The sequence below is a fragment of the Aquila chrysaetos genome, chromosome Z (assembly GCF_900496995.4).
Source record: "Aquila chrysaetos chrysaetos chromosome Z, bAquChr1.4, whole genome shotgun sequence".
NCBI classification, from domain to species: domain Eukaryota; kingdom Metazoa; phylum Chordata; class Aves; order Accipitriformes; family Accipitridae; genus Aquila; species Aquila chrysaetos.
Window position 1 is genome coordinate 17,473,626 of NC_044030.1, and position 26,272 is coordinate 17,499,897.

The following is a 26,272-nucleotide window of genomic DNA, read 5'->3' on the forward strand; positions in this document are numbered from 1 at the left end:
TTTAGCATTGCGTTTGAATCACAGTAATTTTATTAATGTGTGTGGAATTTCTGATTTATGGTAGAATAAAAGAGAATATACAGCTTACGTTTGCTTCTCACCAGGACTTGCAGCAGTTGTATTTTTTTTCAGCAGTTCACTGCAATTTATATTTTTGAAATGCAAATACAGGAACCAGACAATATGTCCGAGCTGCACTGGGCAGCACTGCATACAGATTCAATTCTGTGGCAGAACAATTTTTAAAAAAATGAGGAAAAAATGTCACTTTCACATGACACACAAAGTTTGTCTGTTTCTTTTACAAACAGAATTCAGCAAGTGGATTTTTTTGATTGTTTCCTCTCTATTTCTTTTTGTAGGTATAATTAGCCACAAGATCAGAATTATTTTGCAATAATTACAAGCCTAGAATAGACTTGTAGGTGGCATTTAGATAGAACAGTGCAACAAGAAAAACATACTGATGCTCTCACACTACAGACACTAAAAATCTGTGGTGGTGTGAAAATAACTACAGGTTTTTTTGCTGAGAGATTCCATCCTTGTATAGAATAAGTTTAAGACTGGCTAATATCTGCTTATATACTGACAAAAACATCGGAACATAATTTTTGTGCTGTGTTTTGCATCTTCATTATCTCTCTCTGCACTAAGTTACCTGAAAATCCTAGATACTAGATGCTTATTTTTTTTTCTCCCCAAATTTATGTGTGTGTGTCTTCTGCGCAGAAATTGGTTATGAATATAGCATATATGTTCTTAATCATTGTCTTCATTTCTCACGAAACTTTTTTTTTTCCTTAATAATTCATGGCTATAATTTGCATTTTTTCGGGAAAGACACAAAACGCTGTTGCAGAGGAGCTTTTGCGGGCTGTCTCATTAGGGGGCAGTAGTGCTCTTTGTCACACTGGCTCTGAATGCTTTTTTGAGATGCTACTCGGAATCAATTTTGATGATGTGGGGAGTGTTAAGTGTTTACACTTCTAATCTGTATATAACAATAGAAGTTTGTCTTGCTCATCTGCAAAACTAAAGCCTATTAATTAAAAAAACCCCATACTGAGCAAGGTAAATGAAATTGGCCATTATTTCTGCTTTTGCTAACTAAAAGTAATTGTACTAGTACATTAATGTTTACTACAACTCACTCCACTTAAAGATCATTTAAACAGTTCTTTGTCAGAAGCAGACATTGAAAATTAGTATTTAAATTATCTCTCCAGGAGAAGTGATCAGAAAACCTGTGGATATATAAATGTTATTGGTGTTTCGTGAAATAGAAAGTCAGAGAATCTGCTACATGCTATATAAATATTTATAGGGTATATTCTGTCAGCTTCAGATGAAATGCAGAGTCCCATAGGTATTACACCATGAAAATTCAAAAGTAAGGTGGCCTTTGATTCTTTCAGGTGATTCAAGCTGCTAATGACATTTGCATTGCCCAGTAAATAATGCTGCTTATGACTAGGAGTAATTGTGATCAGATGACATGATTTTTGGTAAACTGTTTTTTCCTGGGTTTTGTTACAAATTTGCCGTTTGCTTATACTCAGACTTTGAATTATGCTTGATTTCAATCTAAACAAATATTTTGCATATGCCATGAAAAGTTTTTCACCATGGGGGTGATTAAGTACAGGAATGAGTTACCCGGAGAGGTTGCAGAGTTGCCAGCCTTGACAGGAGTCAATGGGACAAGTCCCTGAGTATCCTGACTAAGCATGGAGTTAGCTGTGCTGTGAGCAGGCTGGGGGATCAGGTGGGCTGCCAAACCCTGCCTTCCAGCCCAAGTTGTCCTGTGATCTAGGCTGCTTTGCAGCTTGGTTGCTGCTTGTGTTTTGTATGAGGAGGAGAAAAAAGGAGCTTTCAATTAAAAATCCAATTAACAGTGGCTTCTTACAATGATTCAGAATTTGAAATGTTTAATTGCATTTTTAAATCTGAGGGAAGTGGAATTTCTATCAACTAGGCACACAAAACAAGCTGGTATGATAGAAAACATCTTTTTGAACTGCAAGATCCTTTTGCTTCCATTCTGACATTTTAACGAGCTAAGGTGACATTTAGAACTGATGTGTAAGATACCAGCTGTGTGTGAGGGTTTTCTTTAATAATATAATTTGGTTTCAGATTTTTTGGGCTGTTGAGTTGCAACACAGCAATCTGGGGATTTTTTAGATTTATTATTTTTATGGCTATAGGGTGAATTAACCAGTAGAGGGAGCACAAATTAACAATCCTGATAATCTGTGCTGCTAATTATGATTTTGATTTGCAAAGAAAGATTGATCCCAAAAACGTGCTGTGTTTATTTAGTATCTGTTTCCTTCAGTAATTTATTTAATAATTATCCACATAGGCACACACTTGCACGTTCTTTCTCACTGTTAATAGCAGTAACTCCTTAGGCCGCCTAGTCCATACCTTTCTAAACAACTGTGATCATATTCTATAACCATAGGAGCCATATTAAAAAAAAATAAAATTGTGGTAATGGCCGTAGAAAAGGTCTGAGGGCTTCAGAAATTTCACATCATTGATGCTGAATATTCTTCTGCAGAGGAATGTCAGAAGTATGAGTGTGTTCTTAAAGAGTTTCTGCTATGCCTCTTCACTAGGAAGATCCAGTAAAGTGCATTACTATATAAGGTATTTATTATTATGTATTTTTACACACAATCTGTAGTTAACATTTATGCTTGAAAATTGTTAGGATAAATAAACTGTTCTTGCGCAGTGTTGTCTCTCGATAGTTACCAATTTTTTTCTGTAAATTCATTCCACAGGTTTCATTAGATTCAGTTATCTAATTACAATTTGTCCTATGGAGGACTTTGCTCTTTTCTTGTTTTTCCTTCTCTTTATTTCATCTACGATTTCATTCTTAACCATTAAGGACTTCTTGGGGGAGCTCTTTTTTTTTCAGTGTGAATGCTATGTATAGATTCTTTGTGAGAATTCAATACTTTGTTTATTTTGTTCCTTCTTTATACATGTATTTGAAGAATTTTGTTACAGGATTTTGTCTGCCAACGCAAGACAAAGAGTAACTGATAAATATGCTGGTTTGTTAAGCCTGCTAATGTAATGCTTTTGACAAAAGACAGATAATATTAAAATGTTACGATACTAATTTAATTTTATTTCCTTTTAATTCATTTGCCCTAATTTCTAGGTGCTTTAAAAGCGGAATATAACAATGGAAATATATTAAACTATTTTTTTCTGCAACCATTTGTTCAAAATCAAAATGGGGTCTGACTGCATTTGAAGCTGAGATTGTAATACATATTCATCATCCTACAGAGTAAATAGAAGCCTGGAAATCTTAAATGATTATTTTTTACTTGTTAAAATAACAGGACATGGCTTTCTTTTTTTTTTACTCCTGGCTTTTACAGACTTTCTATACATTTCTGGACTGCGAACAAATCTAGACCTTAGGTATTTTGCTCTGTTTACTTCAATAAGTATGCCATTCTGCTTTCTGAGTTTGCCATTATGAATACTTCCCCCAGCTTTAACAGTAAAGCAGAGTAGAAGAGAAACAAAGCTTTTCTTCTAGCGGAGCTAGATCAATCACTCAATTCAGGCTGTAGATTCTGTGCTGCCTGTATGGCATGCAGGCAGGACATGCACTTGGATGGATATTTAAGGAAATACGGTTGTGCTTTTCCTTCCCTCTCAGTTTAGCCCTTTGTTTCCTTCTGAAATGAAGTTCTATTTGTGGAGTGGCATAACAGTGAGAACTAGTGGATGCTAGTGATATGTTCCCACTGCAGAGAGGTAGGAGGTGGCAGGGTTGGGCATCTATACAGTGATGTACCCCCTTCATTTGCCTCCTCAGTCCTCAGCTTTTGGGGTGATGCATTTAGGTGCCAGTTTTTTCAAAATAGAGGAGTAGTTTGCATCTGTAGGGCCTCAAAGAAAGAGGACAATTAAAAGACATGATGCTGGAGGAACTGTGATGAGGTGCAAAGACTAAATAATTGTAAATTGCTTCTTGAATTCATCAGCTACTTCTCTATCACTTTCTGTTCTGATGAGGATATCACCCATTTCCTTCTCAGAACACAAACAAGCTGCATGTATGCTCTTGAACTGAGTTTATTCTTCTTGTCAAGCAGATTTGTAAGTCTCTAGCGATTGCAAAAAGTAAGTGGCCTTGGGTGAATGCAAAAATGTTTAAGGATGAGATTGAGAGAAGAGGTTTTTTCATTCCTATTTGGAGGAGGTAATTGGAGGCCTGGGTAGCCTCAGAAGCACAGTCCTGGTTTGAGGTCTTTCTGAACTTCGGTATAGAAGCAAGTTTGCTGCTTTTGGCAAGGTACATCATAAAACCAGTTTTGTTCAGAGAACTAAAATCTAGTAAGTACTGCTGCTGTTAAGGAAGCAGAAACTTCCCTGAGAGGATGTTTCAGAATGTTGAGAAAAGTCCTCATATTTGTAGGAGCTGTATTAAGAATGACTGCATAATCTTGAGTGTGTGAAACTTTTGCCTGAAAAGTGGATTCATCACCCGGTGTGCAATGAGCCAATAATCACACACTTGGGACAGACATTATTTATTTCATATTTGCACAAAGATGGGCGCGAGGTGGTAGTTCCACACAGCTAGCACACCCTGCAGTTAAACAAGCAAGCAATTCATACAGTTTTAGATTCACCCGCTTAGTTTCCAAAGTCCTTCCCCAGAATCATTATTGGCAGTGGCTTATGTGCCACCATTTCTTTTGGGCTAAGGTTTTCCCCGCTTCGAATTAAAGGTACAGTGTTCTCTTATTCTACAGCGCATGCTCAAGGTGGGGATGGTGGTGGTAAGTCTTTTAGGTCTTGAATTGAGTCAGTGGTTGCGATCCCCCCTGACGCCTTTACTTTTCCCCTAGTTCATGCTTCTTTGGCAATCATCTGGCCTTCGGTGCCTTCTGGGGCAGGATGTTCCCTTTTACCAGTCTTTAGCTCCCCTTCAAGGGCATAGCCTTAGCAAAGCCTGCATGGTTTACACAAACTAATGAGGCCTGCATAGTGAAGCCATTGAGTAATGGTCCTCCTTAAAGGACAATGCATCGTGTTTAACCCTAAATTGAGCAGTATCACCACAGTTAGGCTGTAACTCAAACAAGTGACTACAGAGCAGCTCAGAAGAATGAACCTGAAATTTGTAATTTGCTTCCAGGCTGTCACATTGCTACAGAAAGCTGTCAGAAATTTCATTGCTCAACCATGAGAGACAGAAATTCTGGACTTGCAGTGCACAGCAATTCTTGCATTAGACTGTTTTGGATCTATCATATCTATTATCTCTGATTAAATCCATCTGATTAGAGGAAGAAATGAAGCTGCAGTCCAGAATTTTCAAGATGCTGAGAGGACTTTTGTTTTCTTACGAGCGTAGAAATGGATGGCAGAGCAACCCATGTCCTGTAAGTTGTAAGTAGTTTGACATTTTACTTAAAAACCATTTACCAGATGGTGTGACTCCAGGAGTATGCACTCACCTCAGGCAGTTGTACTGCAGGGTGTAGTTAATTATCTGGCTCCATTTGTGATCTTACATGATTTAATTACCCAGCTTATAGTGAGGATCTCTTTACAGTGCTCTCTTTACAGAATTCTTTTGTTTCACCTGGCTATATACACAATTTATGAATACAGTCTGTAACACATGAATTTACAAACCGTGTAACTGGCTACAGCCTCTGCACGTGCTCTGTTCCTGCTAAAACACTTATGACTTTGTCCATGTGTCTTTGTGTCATGGAATTAAAGAGGAAAAAGGTCCCAGTTGACTGTGTACAGTTGGTTGCAGCCTTGGGCAACCTCAGCCTATAGTTAGTACTGAAACTCTTGTTTTGTACAGGACTAAATTGAATTGTCCATAATATGTAAATTTACCACTATCAGTCCAAATAAGCAGAAGAAAAGTAGCTGAAATACTTAAAAGTTAAGTTTAGACTTGGCGACCCATTTCATTGCCAGGCAGAGTTAAACTTTAAGGCCTTGAGGGCAGTTGAAAAACAGTGGTGAGTTCTGGTGAGTTTTTCCTCATTTAATGCAGTTGTGTATGCCACCTTTTTTCTTACAAAATTTGTTTCCTGTTTGCCTCAAACCGGTTTTGTAGGCTTGGTCCTTCAGTCTTTTCAGATGAAGAAAAAACATTCATGGAATTCATTGCAAATTCTCAGACATCTATATATTTTCCTGCCTGCTATTCTCATAAACTATGCAGTGCTTTAGCAAATGAACTGTTGTCTTCATTTGTGTGTAGCAATAGAAAATAACCCTGTTTTTTTCAGTACTTTTGCTATGCTTTTGCAGTACTTCCAGGCAGTACCAATCCCCCTGCTTTTACTTAGGCAATAAGCTCTGTGGTCCCTTCATAAATGTGTTAAAAACTGGCATCTCTCCCATGTCTGTTTCTACCTGACTCTAAGGTAGAAAGATAAGGTGGTGTAAGAAATGGGTGAGATTAGGGAGAGGTGAACATAAAAGTTGAACCTTCTCTAAGAGCAAGGCTCAGTCTTACCAACATAGCTCTTTTGGATGTGTCCTCTGTTACAACGAAGTTGACTGCTGCCTTTGAGAATTGGAGGCAGAGGCAGTGGAAGTCAATGTGTAATCTCCAAGTTAGCAGCTTTCTAACGTGGATGTTTAAAAACAGATAGTTCTTCTATGTAGGGATACATAAAAATTTCTGCTGAATGTTATAAGGTATAAAATTCAGAGGGTCATAAAGCCTTTAGGTATATCAAGTGAGTAGCATTTCATGGCATTTAAATTGGGTATGAATGCTTAAATCAGGTATGAGTGGTTGTCTCTTGCATTATTTGACAATTAGTAGCAAGCAGAGAAGAGGTGGAATATATTTTTTATAAAAGTAGGAGATTAACTTTCTACATATGGAAAGCCTTGGTGTTGGGGAAGCTGTGCAGATCTACCTATAAACATGTGTCTGTATGTTTTTTGAGTACCATTGGAAATGCTTCTCAGTTTTCCATTTTCAGCTTCTCAGTTCTTCCATCTGTAAAATGTTGAACTTGTTACTGCTCAGCAGTTGCAACTTGGAGAGGCTTGCTTGTGGAAGGTTTTGTTATCTATTAATCCTTTATTTTTCCTTTGAGGGGTTCTAAATGAGGAAAGTTAAGAGAGATGTGGAATTTTAAAAAAGGAATTTCCATGTGTTTTTTCTCAGTAGACTCATGCTTCAAAATACTTCACATCTTTAAGATCCAACAGTGTTTTATTTTCCTGTAGCTGGTTCCCATCTAAGGGATACCTTCAGAGCTTGTTGGAAGAGGTAGGATTGTCTTCTACAGTCATGATTACTGCCTGTTTTTCATTTATACTGACGCTTCAGAAGCAGTTGCCTTGTTCCTCATTACTGTAGCGGGAGCTTAGGAGCAGACTGTGCTTTGCTGTTCACTTCTTGAGTTGGAATGGGAGAGGTGCACTCTTCTTAATGCCTTGTCTTCTGGTAGTGTGTACTGTGTTGGAGGCACTCTCTGAATATGAGATCTTTAGTTGGAGAGAAGCAAATATGAAAAAGAGGGAGTTAAAAGCAAGATCTAAATATATACAGAATGTTTTAATGGAATTTGTGAACTTACCTATAAATGCCTCTAACTTTTGTAGCTGCACCGGAGAAAGCATTTTTTGGAGACACTCCAAAAAGAGGTAGGTTAATGACCTTGCTTAGGGTATCCAGAAAGAACAGTATGGAGTGTTCAAAGAAAGCTTTAAGTCTTATGCAGCCTATTTGTTAAAAATGGCAGTCTTGTAGAAGAGAGAGAATATGGTGTCCACACCTTCCTAGACTGACTGCAGCACTCCACCTTTTCTCTGCATAATTTCCCGTTTTTTTCAGGCTTACTGTGGTTGGTTAGTATTTCTTTTCTCACCACTGCATTGTACTTCTGCAGCTGTGGCAGGATGGTCAGAAAATACAGGAAACTTTCTGCCTTCTATTCCTGTGTTAAACATGCTGTTTACTGAAACACTGCTCAGAAAGCTCTGCGATGGGCATGGATAGAAATGGAACTCTTGTCTTGTAAGCAGAAGAAACAAAATTCTGTGGAGAAACAGAAGAACAAATCTAATACAAATACCAATGAAATGGGTTCTTACTGTCCACCCTAAGCAGTTCTTTAGTAATTTGTATAACTTTTTATTCCATTTTTTTCATAGAAGAAATAATGATACTGACTTTGTTGAACTTGAGCTTTTGAGGAACACTGGCAGGAGTTTTAGTCCTTGTTTTTCCCAATATTTCACCTGCCTTTTCTTTTAATGGTGCACAAAAAAGCATACCTGAACAAACTTCTCAACTTCTTTTTTAAGATGTACTTGATTATTTTGTCCTGAGATGTGCATTTTTCACCTTTGAAAGTTAAGTGGATGGATTAGCTTGGAAACTGTGATATTATGTTGCTGTTTAAATTATATGAAAGATACTCTAAGGGGAAGGAGGATAAGCAGGAAAGGTATAAGAGGCACGGAGTAGTCACTCAGCCTGTTACTGTCTTACTTATGTTGATTCTCTCTGCAGCTTCTGAAAAGCCTAGCTGCAGGCTGACATATTTTAACCCAAGTCAGACACTGATCTCACTGTTCTCCTGTGATAAGTCTTTGTTACCTTCATAAAAAAATCTCGTAGACTACAAGTCCACTATAGCTAATTTCTGATTTGTACAATGTAGTATTTTCAATCCATTTTGCTTAATTATTGCTGTAGGGCAGGTTTTTATAGGAAAAATTGATAAGAATGTTATATAAACGAACATTTTTTTTAAAGTACCATAATATTTGGGGTATTTGTTTTCTTGCTGAGTGTCATGCTGCCTAAATAACTTCTGCTGTGTTACATCTTTTTGCACATCAAACGAGTAATTTTAATCAGTCTCTAGTTCTGTTTTTTCTCCCTACAGTATCAAATCACTCGCCTGATCTTCAGTTGCAGCAGACCTAGTTATTCCAGTTCTTGTATTTGTAAAGTTTTTTCTTTTGCCTATTTATAGTTGTATAGTTACGCTGTGTGTCCTGACAAAATAAGGTCAGCTTCAACATCAAATCCAGTTAAGACATTTCCATTTCTAAGGCAGTTCTGACACTAAAGTTGTGTATAATATCTGTCTTGTACAGGCTGGAATTGATATATAAACTTATAAAAGTCCATTGCGTATTTGTAAGCATTTCATTGCAAGCCTGAGTGTAATTACACGCTTTTAAAATCTGTGCGAGTGCCCTTAGATGCTTGAAGATGTCTGTCTTTATAATAGACAGAAGAGCTGAAAATAAATTACATAACAAGTATGATTTTGCCTTTTTAAGTTTCTGAAGTGCAAAAAGGAGGTTGGGCCAAGTGGATTAAAAATCTTGTAGGTAATTCACATTTAAATAACTTCTAAAATCTGGGAATATTTAGCAAAGTTAACTTCCATTGTTCCTTAACTTCTTACATGTCAAATCTCAGGATTTTTTTAAAAATTCATTTCTAATTTGTTTTGTCCTCTCCAACAAACTTTTCAACTCCCTTACCAGCGGATGTGCTCTGGAACGGGCACACAGAGCTGCGTTTGAGTAGCTAGTATGTTTGCATGCAGGAAGATCAGCACCAGCTTGAGAGTCAGAAGCGCACTGCTGGAGTGGGGAGCTTCAGATGAGCCATCTCCTGCTGCTGAAGTGTGTGCTGACCTGTTAGAGAGGTAGCAGCGAGGTCCCCATCCTGGGAGAGAGCAAGCCAGGGAGCTGCTCTGGGAACAGCTGCCTACTTTCCCTTCAGCATCTTGACTGCAGCGGTCATAACTCCATCTTCTGCACTGGAAGGGACAGAGGTATTGGTTGAGTGAGGGTAGAGGTTTCCAGTCAAAGTAGCTGCACAGGACTTGAGAGACTGGGTGATATCCTTTAAATTCATGTAATGGGGCAGTCTACCTTTCTTCCAGAAGAAGCACTGCTGAGTGTCTGAGGGCAGAGGGATGGTTTGGTAAATTTACAGGAGCTTTAACTCTACAGTGCCATAAGTACTCTTCTAAGTATGAAGGTGAACAATTGTGAGATTCTGCTTCAAAATATGAGTGCTTGGCAGTATTTTCCTTTCAGACTTTCCCTGTAATCCTTTCAAGAGTAGAGCTAGCCACAGAAATGAAAAAATGAACTGTTTGAAACATTTGAACATGGTGTCTCTTTTGTAATGCTAAAAAGTGAGGCCATCACATGGGAAACTTTAATTTAGATTAGGAAATTACAGATTCTATTACAGTATTTTTACAGTGCAGCCCAAAGGAGAGAAGCTGATCTGTGTCAGAGCATTTGCGTCTTGCCAGGATCAGGTCCCTTACTATGGGACCACTTCTGGGCTGTGCATCCTGCACCCAGTCGTGTTTCCGCCCTCTCTGTTGTCATTATACACAACCTGTCACGTGTCTTGTTGAACGACACACATGCATACCTTTCCTTTCTAACCCAACACTTATATCAGGAGAGATTGTTCGGGTGTGAAAGGATGGCAAGGAGCAGCTGCCAGACCAATTCACATACTGTGCAGGTTGTACCTTGCTTTTGTCTCATGCACCTTTAGAAAACATTATGGTGAGGAGAATCATATCCAGTTACCCTGTTGGTTCATACCTTGCCAGCAGCTTTGTATTAGTTAGACTGTTACAAACTAATTAGGTATTTTATGTGACAAGCATCTCGCCAGGTCTGCTCCAAGTAGTACAGAAGGACCTCGTGCTTCTTCATTTGCATTCAGTTTACATTTGTGTTCACCATCGTTGTGATTCTCCCCGTGCTCTGCTTTTCATATGTCAGTTCTTTAAATGCATTATTTCATGAATTATGCTACAAAATGGTACTGCCAAGAAAAAGTAATCCTCTCGGTGATTATGAGTTTCCAACCAAGCTGCTTTGTGGGTTAACAGCATGTTTTTGAATTTAAAAGCAATTGGATTGTTCTGTATTTTCTGTCCACTTCGCAGAATTGCTGGGCTTACGTTCCTGTTACTTTTGCTAATTTTTTTGTCAACGAGCAAACTAATGAAATTGCCAAATCTGGCTTCCTGGAGAAGTAGTATGTATATTCTTGAAGGAGTACAAAGTGAGCATCTCCTGCGTCACTAACATCTGTCCTGCTTAAGGCAATAAATATACAATACATGCTGTCAAACAGTATCAACACTGTGCATTTGACACTGAACAGGCATCTGTAACAGTGCTGTGACACCCTTTCCAGCCATGCTTCAGGTGGAAGAGGGTGGGTCATCACCTCAATTATATGCAAAGGTGGCAATTTTCACTCATCTCGTTTCCTGTTGTTTACAAATGACAGGAGTCTGGTATCTGGAACTGTGAGGCATCTAATTTGTGCCACTTGGCTTGTATGAACATTTAGCAAACTTTAAAAGCTGCTATGACAAGTGACCTTTTCCACTGGTTAAAATACGTGAAATATGACCTCTTTTACAGGAAAACCACAACCCACAGTGTGGCCTGTATCCCCTGAGCAAATTTTGTTCAGTATGATTGTATAACATCACTACTAATGAAATAACAAATACATATTTCTAGGAATGCACACTCACTGGCAAGGCAGTAATAGAAAGAGATTTCAAGGGGGAGAGGAAAATGCTTTTTTTTTTCCATATTGAGACAGATCTTGTTACTAAGAATACATTTTGAAGCCTTGTACTAATGAAAGGGCAATACAAAACCAAAAATAGAGCCAAAGCTAGTGAAAATGCTTGTCTATCTTGAAATTTGTACGTGAGGAAAAGCTGCTGCTTTTTTTGACCCCTTGAGCAACATTTTTGTACTTGCATGTAGGTAGTCAGAAACTAAGTTGTCCAGCCAGCCCATGAGATGGAACCACACCAGTGGGTCAAATGGAAGAGAAAACTGCACTGTGATGCTTTCTTGGTGAGTTTATAGGTGTCTCAGTGTAAGGGGATCACAATTTCTGCTGTGCATGTAATCAAAATATTATGCAAATTGCTTTGTAAGTGGTGTTTGTAAATGCTTTCCTTCCTCAACAACATCAGCATTAGGCACTGAGTTTTTCAGTAATGCCTGGTTCGAGGCTTTTTGGATTACTTCTGGTGCAGCAGGTAGGCAGCAGAGTTTTAAAGAAGGCTGAAAATGCTACATTATTTATCTGTCCTCTTTTCCAACATCAACAGAAATGAGGAGCTAGGAGGTGCTTATGCTTGGGAATAAGTCATGTTATGAGATTGGGAATTTTACAGCAAAACAAGTTGCCAAGGGCCAGATTTGTAGGCAGCTCTGGTCGATGTATATTTCTTTGATTAGGTACTTCAACACCAAAGGGTGCACTTGTCTCCTTCATGAGATGGAGAAATGTATTATCCACTGTGTTGGCATAGGAGAGTAGCAGGCTGAAGCTTTCTGGAGAAGTACTGACGCTATACCTTAGGGGCCTGCCCACTGGTGGCTTAGGAGTGCTGTCATACCTAGTAGTCCCGGAGGGTTTTAGAGCCTGGAACCGAGTATAAGATTCATTAACTGCACAGGAAGTTCAAATTCATGTTGTCTTTCCTTTTCTCCCATTCTGAATCCTAAATAAAGGAATTTCAAAATCTAACTGTACACACTTGAAAATAAAGACTTATCTTTGTTCAAGAACAAGTGCATAAACGTTACAAATACTGCCTGCAAATACCTGAAGCTATTACTGGAAAGGAAGTGTGTTTTATTAGGGGATCCTAAGAGTAGTCAGGAGGAGAAGGTTCATTTGAAGTTGCAATTTAAAGTTAGGAAGAAAGGTACCTGTAGATTCAGGAGAGTCCTTGTGACAGCTGAGAAACAGAGTTCCTGAGCTGTTTTTTCTTGTTGTCATTTCTAGATCACTTTTCCTCTTCACATTGCCATTCATTCTTCCTTTCCGTCATCCCATCTTCATAGGAGCAAACAGATTGTGCTCCTATCAAAGAAATGCTACAGATTCCAAAATATCTTTGAAATTCCTCTAACAGCAGAGTTGCCATCAAAGTGGGACAGAATTCCTGGGGTTGGTGCTATATCTAAGAAGTTATTCTACACGCTTTCAAGTGCTGCCATCATATAATTAGTATTTTTTTTTCATTGTTGCTTCTGTTTCTTTTCTTTTTGAACAAAAGTTAATTAAAGAATGTATCGTTATAATGCTTTATTAGATTGGTTTCCTTTGTTCTTCAGTCCTTAAAGCCCTTCTTGTGCTGTAGGGTATCTTCTGCTCCTAAAGGGATAGCATGGAATGATATAAATGCAAGACAGATGTTTAGGCAGTGTTTAGACAGTTTCAGAGTTCCTGGATGGCAGTCTATTCCTATCTGTACTTTTGGAGGCTAACATTTAACAAGTTCTTGAGTGAGCATTTTAGTTTACTCTTTCTAAGTTTGTATCACGTTGAGTGAAAATGAAAGTCTTTCTGACGAGGACCAAAGTGGTTTGTAGATAATATGGTTGAGATCAAGAATAGCCAGTTTTTAGTATTGAAATTGGTACTATTTGATTTCTTTCTAAATGTAGCTGTATTTGAGACAAAATATAGGAGGAAACGTTTAATACTAAACCTTTTCAGGAGAACTGCTTTGCTGCAGCAGCAAGGAGCTTCTCTGTTGGAGTGCATTGATTTGCCAAGGGTGCTGTAACCAGGCAGACTCAGGTAAGCTGGCACAGTGATGTTTGAGAATGGTATAACATAGAACAGAAGTGCATGAAACAACTGTGGGGAGGTGGAGGCAGTAAGCGCAATTAACAGCAACAGAGGAGCAAGGAAGTGTTGTTCATTGAGAGCTAACTGAAGTTGAGGTGAACCTGTACAGCTTTGTCTGGGTAAGGCTGAGGATGATTAACATGCAGGGAAGCGATGCATTGTGAGAAGCGTTATGCCACATGATGCAGTGCTTTGTTCTCAACCTGGTATCTGAAAAGTCATTCTGAAAAGCTCTTGAAAATTCAAGTGTAGCATAATTTGAATTTATTTTTTTAGTGGAGTTGCATTAAAATTCACATTACCATTTCAAACAGCAATTGTACGCTCCTGTGGCCTTGAGGGAGTCACAAAGAACTTGGAGCCATCCTTGACTTTAAGGTTGAGGCCTGTGATGCCTGTCTAGGACAGAGTACACTTGTTGTGTTTACTGCTTTTTGACGACCTTGACACATCTGTAACTGAGGGAGTGCGATCCAAGGGTGACCCACAGACCAACAGCAGGTCTTTCAAAGATGTGTGGAAATAGTAAGGCAGAGGAATGATGTAACAAGCACAAAACCCCCTCCAAACCAAACCCAATAAGGCATCTAGTGTATCTGTTCTTTATAGATAGAAAGATGAAACATATTTGTCAGAGCTGAGCGTGAGAGGTGCAGTGCTGTAACTTAAGAACCACAGTGAGACATTAAGTTGTGGATACTTGTTCTAAATCCTGTCCTCCCTTCTTTGCAATAAAATTGTTTTCAAAACATTCCAATTCAACATAACCCAGCTTTGAATTTGTTGAAGTAACTTGAATGTTTTCGTTAATCTGACTATTTTTAAGATGCTCAACAGTTGCAGAATTGAGAGACTACTGGCTTTTTATAGCAATGTGGCTTCAGACAATGGAAAAAAAAATCAGCATTCTGTTTTTCCACTGTTTTCTGAAGCACTTCAGTAATGTGCTTTCAGCATTAGCTTTTTTTTAATTGAAGAAGGAAATAAGAATTGTGGACCAAACATGAGTCAGCCTATAAAACTGCAGGAAGAGCTTTGTAGCTGGAAACCAAAATACTATTACTTTAGTATGTGTCTTCAAATAAAAATAAGCATTTCCCATTTTCAGAGTTCGGTGGAATTGGCATGTGTTTAATTCTTTCACAAAAAATTGCAGGAGTAGGGAGAGTGTGAATGTTAGGAAGGCTGCAGGTTATTATTGCCACTGGAAACAATATCCAGTAATGTGCTGTTCTACCAACAGATCTGGAACAGGTGCAAAATTTATCTGCCATTGTACATGTATGGCATATGTTAATATCTTCATATTACCTTAGAGATGGAGAAAATTAAATTATTCTATGGCTTTGTGGAAGTAAAAGTTTTAAAAAAAATAGATCTAGTTACATGGAGTCACCATTTCTTTACCATTTGTATCTAATTCTTACACTTCCATTAAAAACTCTTTGCAGTTTGGTTTTTTTTTTTGTTGTTGTTGTTGGTTTTTTTTTTTTTTTCGGTTAAAGGATGCTAACATCTTTACTGAGTGTAAAAGCGTTTGGAATATGTCAAGGAGAAAGCCTTTGGGCTAGAAGAGTATCTTTTAGTTTGTCCCACAAAATCCCTTTCAAGTTTAATTGACTTAAACTGTAAAAATTACCATTTCATTTTTGCTGATTGTTTCTCATGGAAGTCCTGGATTTTCGCCCAAACACTAACTGATTATGAGCATTCTGATTTAAGGTCAGACTTTGCTGTCATTAAACACCAAGCACATAACACTTTTGAGCACTGTGGAGAGCACACAGTCCAGGTGCTGAAATAATGCACCTGGGAGGAGAGTGCTTGGCTAGGCTTCCTTCTAATCTTTAATATAGTACAGGGAATCAGCAGTATACTCTCCACTTTCTGAAGGTGGCGTATAAAATAATGTAGAAGGTGACTGATCTCCCCCAGGTAGATGAATGCTCTACAGAAAACAGAAGAAACCATTTCCAGAGAGTGTAAGATAGAATACACTCGTGTACGAGCAGAAAGATGGGTGAGGTGACCAAAAGGATTTTTCCAATTATTTTTTTGATTGTGATAAAAATCCCTATTTAAACTTGTAAATCTAAAAAATATATATACATATATATACATATATATATGTGTGTGTGTATATATATATATATATAGTGAGGGACTGCAGACGTGTGGGTGACAGTAAAATCTATTTTGCTTACAATTACATTACTCTGTGGGCTGGACGAAGCCTGGAAACCAATTTGGAAAGGGGGGAGGAAATCCTTGACCAAGAAGGAGGAGAAGGTTACCCTTGGAACAGGCATCACGGGGAACAGCACAGCATGGGATTGAATTTCCTTGGCTGTCCATGTTAGAATGTTGAACATGTTTTTATCCTGAAGTTACTGATACAGACTGTAGACCTTAATGTTGCTTAAATTAAATGGCATTTTTTTGCATGTGAACAGATACCGATGTCAACAGTTGTGAAGCGTCCTTCAAAGCAAACATAAAAGCAGTAGAACAAACTGTGGCTGCAGAGATGAACCTTGGAAATAAAAGCAAAACAAAACAAAACCCCTTCATCCTGCTGGCTGTTGAGAAGTGTATTCATTCTCCCTCTAAATCCATCGAAACCCAACTGTGTGTTTTCTTCTGTAGTAGGTGGAAGAAAGGCTGGTGAATGAAGTTCACCACTCTCTGTTGTGTCGGTATGTTTGTAAAACTACACTGCAAAATGGATCCCTGAAATGAATTAGAAAATGAAACAAAGCCAATGTCCTGGAGGTTTCCAGAAATCGTGAGTGCTTAAGTTACCAGTGGGCCCTACAAAAAAATTGCACTGACAAAAGGAAATAGACTGTGGTTTTCAGGTGGTTGTGAGTTGTTAGCATGAGGAAGGGTGTGACGTGGTGAAGAAAATGCAACTTTAAACTATGCCCTGTTCTTAACTATTACACTTCTTTTTCATGATTGCTGGACTCGTGCTTTCCAAAATCGCAGTTGTGTCCCAGATTTTAGCAGACATCTTCAGACTTGCATTTTGCTTTACAGATGTAGGTAGAAGTGAGACGCTTCTGCATGTATGTTTGTGCCTTTAGTATTGCTACTGATACAAAGATCAGGAAGATTTTTGGTAAGCTCATAAAACTTACTGTTTTCAGAGGCAGGAGAGAGAAATGACTTGCATGGAATTTCTTAAGGTTGATGCATTGGTGTTTCTTGTTAATGAAATCAGTGAGATGGAGAGACAATTAAATATTTCAAGAATTCCTACAAATTTAAAAAGCAGGACGTTGCTAAGCATTTTTGTTTTTGTAATCGTGTTTGTATGTTTGACTGAAGTGCCATTTGATTAGATTCTTTTTCTTAGTAGTGTCATTCATATGCTCAGTCTTAAAATAATGTAGTTTTTACCCCAAGCAATTCAGTCTGAAAGAGCTTTATGTATAAAGTTTGCATATAAAGTTTTACAGATGGTGAGCTTATCTAATGCTACTGAAGCTGTTTAAAAATAATTTTTTCTTGTGTCCAAACATAAACCAAAGAATACAATAAGAAGAATTTGATTTGTAAGTAAAGTGCATATAACTAAAATGTACAGGTATGAAATAGCAATGATAAGAAAGTTACCTGATTGTAATCAACATGCATTATGAAAGAGAAAATAGGAGGGGGAGAAGAATGGAAATTATGGAAACGTCAATATGGAACACATTTAGAGTAGATATAGTGCACATTAGTAACAGATAAGATAAAATTGCCAAAACAGATTCACTTAAAGGATCAAGAGTGGCATGGAATGTCTGGAATTGACTGAGGCAGGAAATGAATGGCTGAGGAGGAAAACACTCTTTGAGCTGCAGGAATTAGCCTACCACTTTGTTTTCTCAACTAATAATTGATGTGTAGCTAGCTAAGGAAATCATAGAAATAAAGGATGTTGCTTGTAACATGTGCAGTGATACAAAAAGCAAAAAATTATAAAGTCATGAAGAAAAGATAAAAAGGAATACAGTGATTAAGGCAACCACAACTCAAACTCAGAGATTCTTGTCTAAGATGATAGTGAATATTATCAAAAGGATTTCAGTGTATTCAATTAGTATTTTAAATAAGATTTTCAAGCTGGAGGGGAGAAAATCAAGAACATCACTGAAAGTGGCTAAATTAAATTTGGAAGGAACAATTTATGTGGTTCTGTAGCTGGAAAGTTTAAAAGAGATTTAAGTTTTCACAAAAGTGGTGTCCTTGAGTAAGATGTCAGAAGTGGACATTTCTGGAGAAGCTATATGTTGAAAATTCACTGTAAAGCAAAATACTGAAAAAGCAGCTGAATAGGGTCATGACTAGTTTAGTATTTAATCTGCTCTGTTCTGTTTACACAAGAAAAGTAAGCAAGAGTGCCCAGATTCCAGTGAGGATAAAAGGTGGGACCACCCTTTTGGAGGAGGAAGGAAACAGAGACATTAAATTCACAAATCAAAGGGTCTCTTTCCTAGGCAGAATTGTACTTAGCTTTTGTGAAACGTTCCTAATTTGTTTTTGCTCTTTCTAAAACCCACACAATTCTAGTCAGTTTGTCACATTTTCCATTCTGGGTATTATGTTAAGATGTCCAAGTGTATTTTTGTTAGAAATGCTACTCAACAGGAGATGTACAAAAGTGCTATAGCATTGCAGATGAGTTCTTCAATGAAATTGATTCTCATTAAAATCACTCAGTCTCTACTAGATAATGGAAAAGAATGAGTTGCTCATAACCTGGCAGACTTGGGACCTATGTCAAGCACTAACCAGTATTACTATAGTTAGCATAACCTGGCATTATATTACTTATGCGAAACATGCACAGTAAGGAGCTGTTTGATGAGAACGAAAGCACTGAAATGAGGTAAAAACAATATACAGGATAAAGGACCAGAAGCAATAGTAACTCTGTGCTTGGAGGGCAAATTTTGTGGTATTCCATATTTAATATTATATTAAAATAGCATTTGGGCATACATTTGTGGTTGCACTTACTCTGGGCTGAACTTGTAGTGCAGGAGACAAACAACTGGGGACCTGCAATCTGATGTCTTTGCACTCTTTATGATTATTGACTTATTTAATTTTAAGAGTAATAGTAGTGATTTAAGCTTGTTTAGGACCAATAAGCAGAGTAGCATTTCAAGGAAACTTTTTTTTCTATTTCTTCTATGAATCTGTATTCTGAGTCCACATTTTACAGTGTAGGATTTGGTGAATGGGACATGAAGATTATATGCTAAAATTAAGTAATGGTGCATCTCTGAAAAGCTTCAACATTTTAAATGCTGACCTTAATTTGCTGCAGACTTCTTTCTGAAATCTGCAGTGCTCTGCATTGAGAAAGTATGTTATTGTGATAGGTAACTTTTATGTTTAATTTGCTTAAGAAGGTCTGAAATTAGTAGTTTTTTTTAACTTGTTGCTTTGTGTCTGAATAAGATGTGCATTTATAAATTCCTTGCAGCCAGGATCCGTTTTTCCTATACTTAAAAACAGCAGATTTTTGCCATAATTGGAAAATGTTCCTTCAGACTATTGCTAAATGCAGTTCTTGATTTTAGTCTAGGACTTTCATATTTCCTCATATCAGTGTTTTGACTTGCTAACTGATTTGCCTTGTAATTCTGCAGTGCTTTCTTTAGATACTAATTTTAATACAGTGCTAATGCTCTGTAGAAAAAGCTGTGGAAGCACTGTGGAAAATTTGGATTCTGTGTAGCTTTGCCCGTCCTGTTCACAAGTAACAAACCATAATATTCTTTATTTTAATACACCGTCTGCTAAAATTGCATGTTGCAATTCAGTGTGACAAGCTGTGTACCTAGTTCCACCTACACCCAAGTTGGTGTGTGACACAGGAATGACCATAAACCTGTGGTCCATTGCTGGCTCAATACTGCTTTGTAGACGGGTCTGCAGGCAGCAGGTTGGTGTGATAAGCCACAATTAGGATGCACAGTCCCCAGTACTTTGAGGTGTGCCATCACGTGGCACCTGAGGCTGTGCCTGTATGTTTGTAATGCCTCTACAAGCGATTCAGGCATAAGGGGTGGTGTTGATGTGGTTTCCCTTCAAGGTGCAGTCAAAGCACTTACCTTCTTTCAGTCCGCTGCAAACACGAGCATGAGAATGGTGAATGAGGATGGAGAACCTGGACAGCTTGCTAGGGAAAGCAGGGTAGTGGGTGGCTGCATTTCTGTGGCATTGCTGTCTTGTGTATGTATGGTTCTTTTTAAACCTATTAGAAGATGATGGTTTGTAAAACCGAAATGTACAAGCCAATTATTGGACTGAATTCACATTTAGTTTTCATAAGCTGTAAGGGACAGAAGGATGGTTGTAAAATGTTATATTGCTATATTTAATAAATTGAAAAAGTTTACAGAAAGCATATTATAAAATATAACCTATTAATTATTGTTAGGCTAAGCCTGGAAGCAGGATTTTGCTGGGACACTTTTTAACAGTGGTTATTCTGTCAGTGGAAGGTACTGCTCAAATTTCACATGAAACTGCATACTAACCTGCAGTGTTCACTGGTGATAAAAGTATGTTGTGCTTGTTACAGAACATAGCAGGAGTAGTAGTAACACTGTTGCCTTTCTCACTTATTTAATCTAAAAATTATGCTTTGTTTAAAGGAAAAATAATCACGCACTGAAACATTCTACCATTTGCTTCTAATATGTGCCCCCTTCCCCTTGGGGTCTTGTGTATTTTATTGATTCAATTCTTAAATTATACTTCCGAAAAGTTTTGGAAATGCAAAATTAACCCTTTCTTTATCATAATGAAACAGAGTCTTTGCAGTAAAATAGGGATCTAGGTATTTTTTTTTTCCCTCTGTTAATGCTCTTAAAGACAAGATGGACCTTTTAGGTGTAACAACTTAAACAGTAGTAGGCAATTGTGAATTAGGAGTGGAATTACATTTTTAAAAGAATATTTTTTTGAATAAAGTCTGTTGGAATTCTGGCATATTGTTTTCAATATGATTTCTGTTTGTAAATTGTTAAAAGCTTTACAACAAAAACGTATTTAAATTCTTTAATCTGAAACAGGCTAATGAACACACAGGTAAAATATTAGCAGAAGGTTACGCCACGCATTGATGGTAAGTTTGGGAATAGAACCCAAGCACTGTCTACTGGGAAGCAGCATGTCTTAATTCTGGCTCTTGTGAACAGAGGGGAACAAGGATATTCATAATGTGTTGTAACAGTTGACGCAATCTGAATTATCCTTACACTGTCAGATACTCTGAAGTAATAAATAAGTATGTCTGAGACACGGCCAATGCTTCCAAGTGAGAAGTTCACACGTTCTTTTATTGTCTTTAATTTTGTGCAGTAACCATTTGCAAGTCTGGACTGTATTATTGTTTACTCCTCTATGTTTTACTTTTGGCAATACAAGTATGGCATACACAGCAGACTGGTGGGTGAGTGGATGAGTGGGTTTTGTCAATTATGATGTTTATGGCTTAGTTAAAAACAGTGTAAGTGAAACTTCAGATTTGCGTCTCAGTATGGCTATATTTTGTAAAATGAGGTTTTATAGAAGTAGAGAATCAGGAGCAGTGAGGGAAGAGGTGGGTAGAGGATGGAGCTGGGCTAGTCCTAAAATTGCTGGGGTGTGTCACCTTGCTTTCTCTAAGAGCTGCTTTCACATTTGTTCCTACATCAGTGTGGCAAACGTGCAGGAGATGTTTTGGAGCTTCTTGTGGTGTAGGAGTGCTGTGCCTTCTGACAGAAATGAACAACTGGGTGTAATTTTTAGAGTAGATTTAACCAAATACATAAACCTGTCTTTCAGGTCTTTGGATCCCAAACATCCTCATTATTATTTGAATAATTTATTATATACAACCTCATGAGGATATCAAGGCTATAGAAAATATGTCTTATGGAGAAAGATTCCCTGTGTAATGGGAATCTTTTTGCATTACTAATAGTCTTATATTCTTGGTTTGGTCATTTTCATGTTTGCCAAGGCCCTGTGGCCAGATTGAATACCTGTCATATTCCAGATACATTGAGTTACCAGTGTAAGCAGTTTTCTGTATTTCTGCTAGTAATTTTTTTAACCTCATCATCTGATAGATAGCTTGCTTGTTGAAAGCAAAAAGCTTGTGTATGTTGGGTTTTTTTTTTCTTGATGAATTTTTTTAATGAGCAAGGGACTAATTCATTCCTTGTGCTCTATCAGCCTAACTCTACTGGTTTATTAAGTCACATCCATGATACCCATGACCTTGGAAAAGTCATAAAAATTTCAAATGCCCTCTGCTGTTCTTCCATGTCACTTTAAAGGACTGTCCTAATGGGGTAAAAGACAGGAAGCAGAAAGAAATATGCTACATGGATAATTAAAATTGTTTGGTGTTTTTTTTTCTTCTTGGTGTTCTATTTAGTTTAGAAGACTTCATTTGTATTTTGAGAAGCCAGGTTTTGTAATTCAAATAACCTGGGTAAGCTGAATTCTGCATTTGGAAGATTTGTTTTAATAATTGACATTTATATTCATTTCCAGACCACATTTTGGCCCCTTTGCAGAAATCAGAGAACTAAGGTTTCCTCAGTGCAACAATTATTATGAGCCTGGTACAAAATCTGAATATATTTGTGGAGGTGGTGTGATAGCTATCTGTTGAGGAATACTGTTTTACTTTGTCCTGAAAGATACTTCTTAATTGGTGTTTAGAGGGAGTAAGCCCTTGTTTCACAAACTGTGAATATTTGGAAACAGGATATGTGGTTAAGAGGAACTATGAATAATGTGGCAGACAGTTGCTTAAATTCTGGTGAATTTAGCAGTTTTTTTGGCTGAAGGACTGGTTTTTTTTTTTTAAATACACTTTCATTATCAAGGAACCATAAGACATGGAAGGAAATCGGAGCAGAATTTGTGTGCACAATGCAGATACCCAAATATAACTTTACTTCTCTCCAAAATTATATGAGTCATCCATTGAGCAGAATTGCATCCAGCACTGGCTCAGAAGAAAACGGTTGTCTCTTCTTTACCCCTTCCCTGTGGCCTCTTCTTTTCAGCTACAGTTAAAGAATGTGTTAAAATCAAGTGAAGTGCATTACTGGAGGACACATGTGGAGACTTTCTTTCCTTAATCAAATACTACTGCTTAACATCAAAGACTGCATAAAAAAAAATAAATGTGACACTGTTTCAAATTTAATGTTTTAGTTTTTCCTGGTATATGAGCACCAGCCTTTCTACACCTTGGGTTTTCTGTAGTAGTGGTAATGTAAAAGGTTAAGGAACATTTTCACCTAGAACTGTATGTTTCTGATGAACTCCCATGTTCCCATAGCAATTTCAGTAACCACACGCTGTTTTACTGGAAGAGTGACTTGAGGATATTGCCTGATCTCTCTCTACCTCCCATGGTAAACCTTCTGTTTGTTTTGTGAATTTAGTAGTCAGAGGTGCATGATAAAACTTGCCATCTCTTACTTAATGACACTTCACAGCAAGTAAGACTGCCAAACAGCTATACAACTTTCCTTTTTACTTCATTAAGCAACACAGAGGAACAGATCACAACAATTATTTTCTACCCTAATGCCTCATATTGACTGAAACATTTAAGTCTTAAAAATAGATAAGTGCTATAAAATAAAAGGCTTAAATGGGGGAAGGGACATCTTCACAGCTCCAAATGGGTCTAAAGAGAGGAAAAAGCGCAGAAGGACCTAAGTCAAGAAAATGGAGCTTTTTCAGATGAGTGAAGCATGAGTTGGAGACGGGGGAGAAAAGGTTAAGCTATGCTTATCATAGAAGGTTAAACTAGAAATAAAACTTAGTTTTTTGGGTTTTTTTCAGCAAAACCACACTAGAGGAAGAAAGTGGAACAAAGTGTTTCTGCTTTCTCTAGTGGCAACAGTTAAACTGTAGTGACACTTAAAATAACCTGCGTGCTATTTTGCAGAGAACATTAATGTCTCAAAAGTCCTTTAAAGACTGGCTGACTAACCTGCATCTTTGTGCTTTAAGGGTAAGGGAGCAGTAGTCTGATATTCCTCCTCACATAACAAAATGACTTGCAATAGAAAATGTTTTCTTGTGGTTATGGAGTTTGTGATTTCCCCTGTGTTTTCTGGTTTTCAAGAGTTGTAAATGCAAAAAAGTAAACACATTTCCTCCTTTCTCCCTGCCTTCTCTCCAACAAAAAAAAAAAAAAGAAAAAGGAAAAAAAACCATTCACCTACAATAGTGGTTTGGCACATGGTATCTTATTAGTTAAAAGGCAAATAGAATCAATGTTTGTATTACCCTAGCTTCAGTTTTCTTTCTGCAAGCAGCAGACCAGACAAAAAGTTGAAGTAAAGGAGGTGAAGGGTGGACAGGGAAAGAGAAGATGTGCTCTCTGGGCAAACCATTTTACCGCTGGAAAACACTTCTGTGGCCTTGGAAGAAGCCCACAAGTCAGTAAGAACAAAACTTGATCTCTGCAGTGAGTGGTTGTGAATCCTTAGCATGTATACGGATTTGAAAAGTGTGGTTTCTCTATTGTGGGTGGGTGTAGACCACAGTTTATGGCTAAAGACTGTGGTGTTGGTGATGTTAACTGAGCTTGTGTCTTACTGAGAACTTATTATTTTGCTTGTGAGTTCAGATTTCACTGGAAGTTCAGCAATCGTTGAGGTGATGCATTTGCAGAAAAAATGTGCCGAAAAAATTTGCCATTTCAATAGGCATACAATGTGACCCCACAGATTGTGGACTGCACTTGGCAGGGGAGGAGATAACCTGCTGTTGTTTATACTATTTTTACATTGCATTGAGGATAGATAGTTTGTAAAGCAGAGGATAAATATGTAATTACTTTTTTTTTTCCTCTTGTCCTATAAGGAGAATAAGTTCTGGAGCCTTTCTTTGGTCCTTCACTCATTGCAAACAAATGAAGACCTGCATTACTACTTAATTTACATACTGATGGAACTTCCAGCCAGCTGCCTTCGGTGTAAAATGGGGAGCATACAGATTACTGCTATAATATTGCCTGAAAGTATTCCAGAATGCACTGCTGTAGAATACACTGAAATAATCTTGCACTTGAAAATTGGAGCTCTACAATTCTGATTGTTTCTGTCTTTCAGGCAAAGTGGGACAAAGACACCATAGAAGATCTTTTCCAGAAAGTAATCGTGAATTATTGTCACGGATTTTCACTATTCCTTTATTTGGTTTTTTTTGTTATTTTAACCTACTTATCAGTTTAAATTTAGGTTGTGATTTCATAAGTGGTGTCTAGGTTGTCAGGTTCAGTTATGGCCTTTTTATAAAATAATGTTTGAAAATTTGACATTTCCTTGTCTGACATTTCCTCCCTTGTTCTGGCTTCATAAATCTTGCCCTGAATCTCTTGCCATTTCAACTTCTTTTTCCAACACAAATCTGAAATATTGAAAATACTGAATTGAAAATACTGAAATATTTGAATTGAAAATGCTGAAATTGGTCTTTGTGTACCAAGCTGAGCCATGATTCGATATGTAATCCGTTTCCCCAGTTCTACATTGAATTAATCTAAAAGGAAACCACTGGGAATTCCCTTCTGCTGTGTTTTGGGATTCTTCCTGCATGATTTCCTGTCAGGATCCACAGAGTTCACTTTAGCGAGCGATTGGTTAATGTAATTAGTTAAGTAGACATAAATGCAGCTTCTGCATTAGCACTAATGAAGCTGCAGAGGCTGATTGTATTCTCGTGCTGCAACAAGAAAAAACAGGACAATTTTTGTTGTGATTTTGAAGAAAGTGTTGAGTATGTACAGAAAATAGTTACTGTTACCATGTCAAAGACATTACTGAGGCCGGCTCCTTGTTTGGGGCAAATTCCATAAAGCATATAGGTATGTCTGTACCATATGTGCTGACTGATGCAGTGATAACTTGGAGTACTCATGCAGCACCCCAGTGCTGCAGTGGCTACAGTGGAAGTGGACAATGACTGTGCAGAGCAAAAGAGAGCAAGAGTTTTGAATAGAAGATGACCCACAAAGGTTCTCATGTTAAAATACTGGATGACATTTGCATAATGTGTGACTTAGTCCCATAACTTACCTTTTTAGAGCTGGCAAATAGTCAGCCATATTTCTTAAGAAAATTAAAAAAACCCAACAAACTAGAACCAAACCCACAGCCAAATTTCTGGATTATTTTTATTTCCTTGCTTCAAGAGGTTAAAAAAAATAAATCAGTGTGGTGGGTTGACCCTGGCTGGATGCCAGGTGCCCACCAAAGCTGCTCTATCACTCCCCCTCCTCAACTGGACAGGGGAGAGAAAATAGAACAAAAGGCTCCTGGGTTGAGATAAGGACAGTTTAATAAAGCAAAAGCGAAGGTCCTGATTGAAAGCAAAGGAAAACAAAAGATTTTATTCTCTACTTCCCATCAGCAGGCGATGTCTGCTTCCACTTCCCGGGAAGCAGGGCTTCAGTACACAGAGGAGTTGCTCTGGAAGACAAAAGTAAATACCAAATGCTCCCCCTTCCTCCTCCTTTTACTTAGCTTT

General features: G+C 37.7%; 1 protein-coding gene across 11 annotated transcripts in view; it reads left to right on the plus strand.

The window, feature by feature from the left end:
* The window catches only part of COMMD10 (COMM domain containing 10), a 126,998-nt gene that overhangs the window by 25,317 nt on the left and 75,409 nt on the right, over window positions 1–26,272 (plus strand). Inside the window, exon 6 of one of the 11 annotated variants that reach the window (XM_030004507.2) lies at window positions 2,570–2,658. The exons of 7 other annotated variants lie outside the window; for them this stretch is intronic. In XM_030004507.2, coding sequence (XP_029860367.1) covers window positions 2,570–2,658 — 89 coding nt within the window. 3 more of the 11 variants (XM_030004506.2, XM_030004510.2, XM_041120743.1) reach the window with 3 other exon arrangements.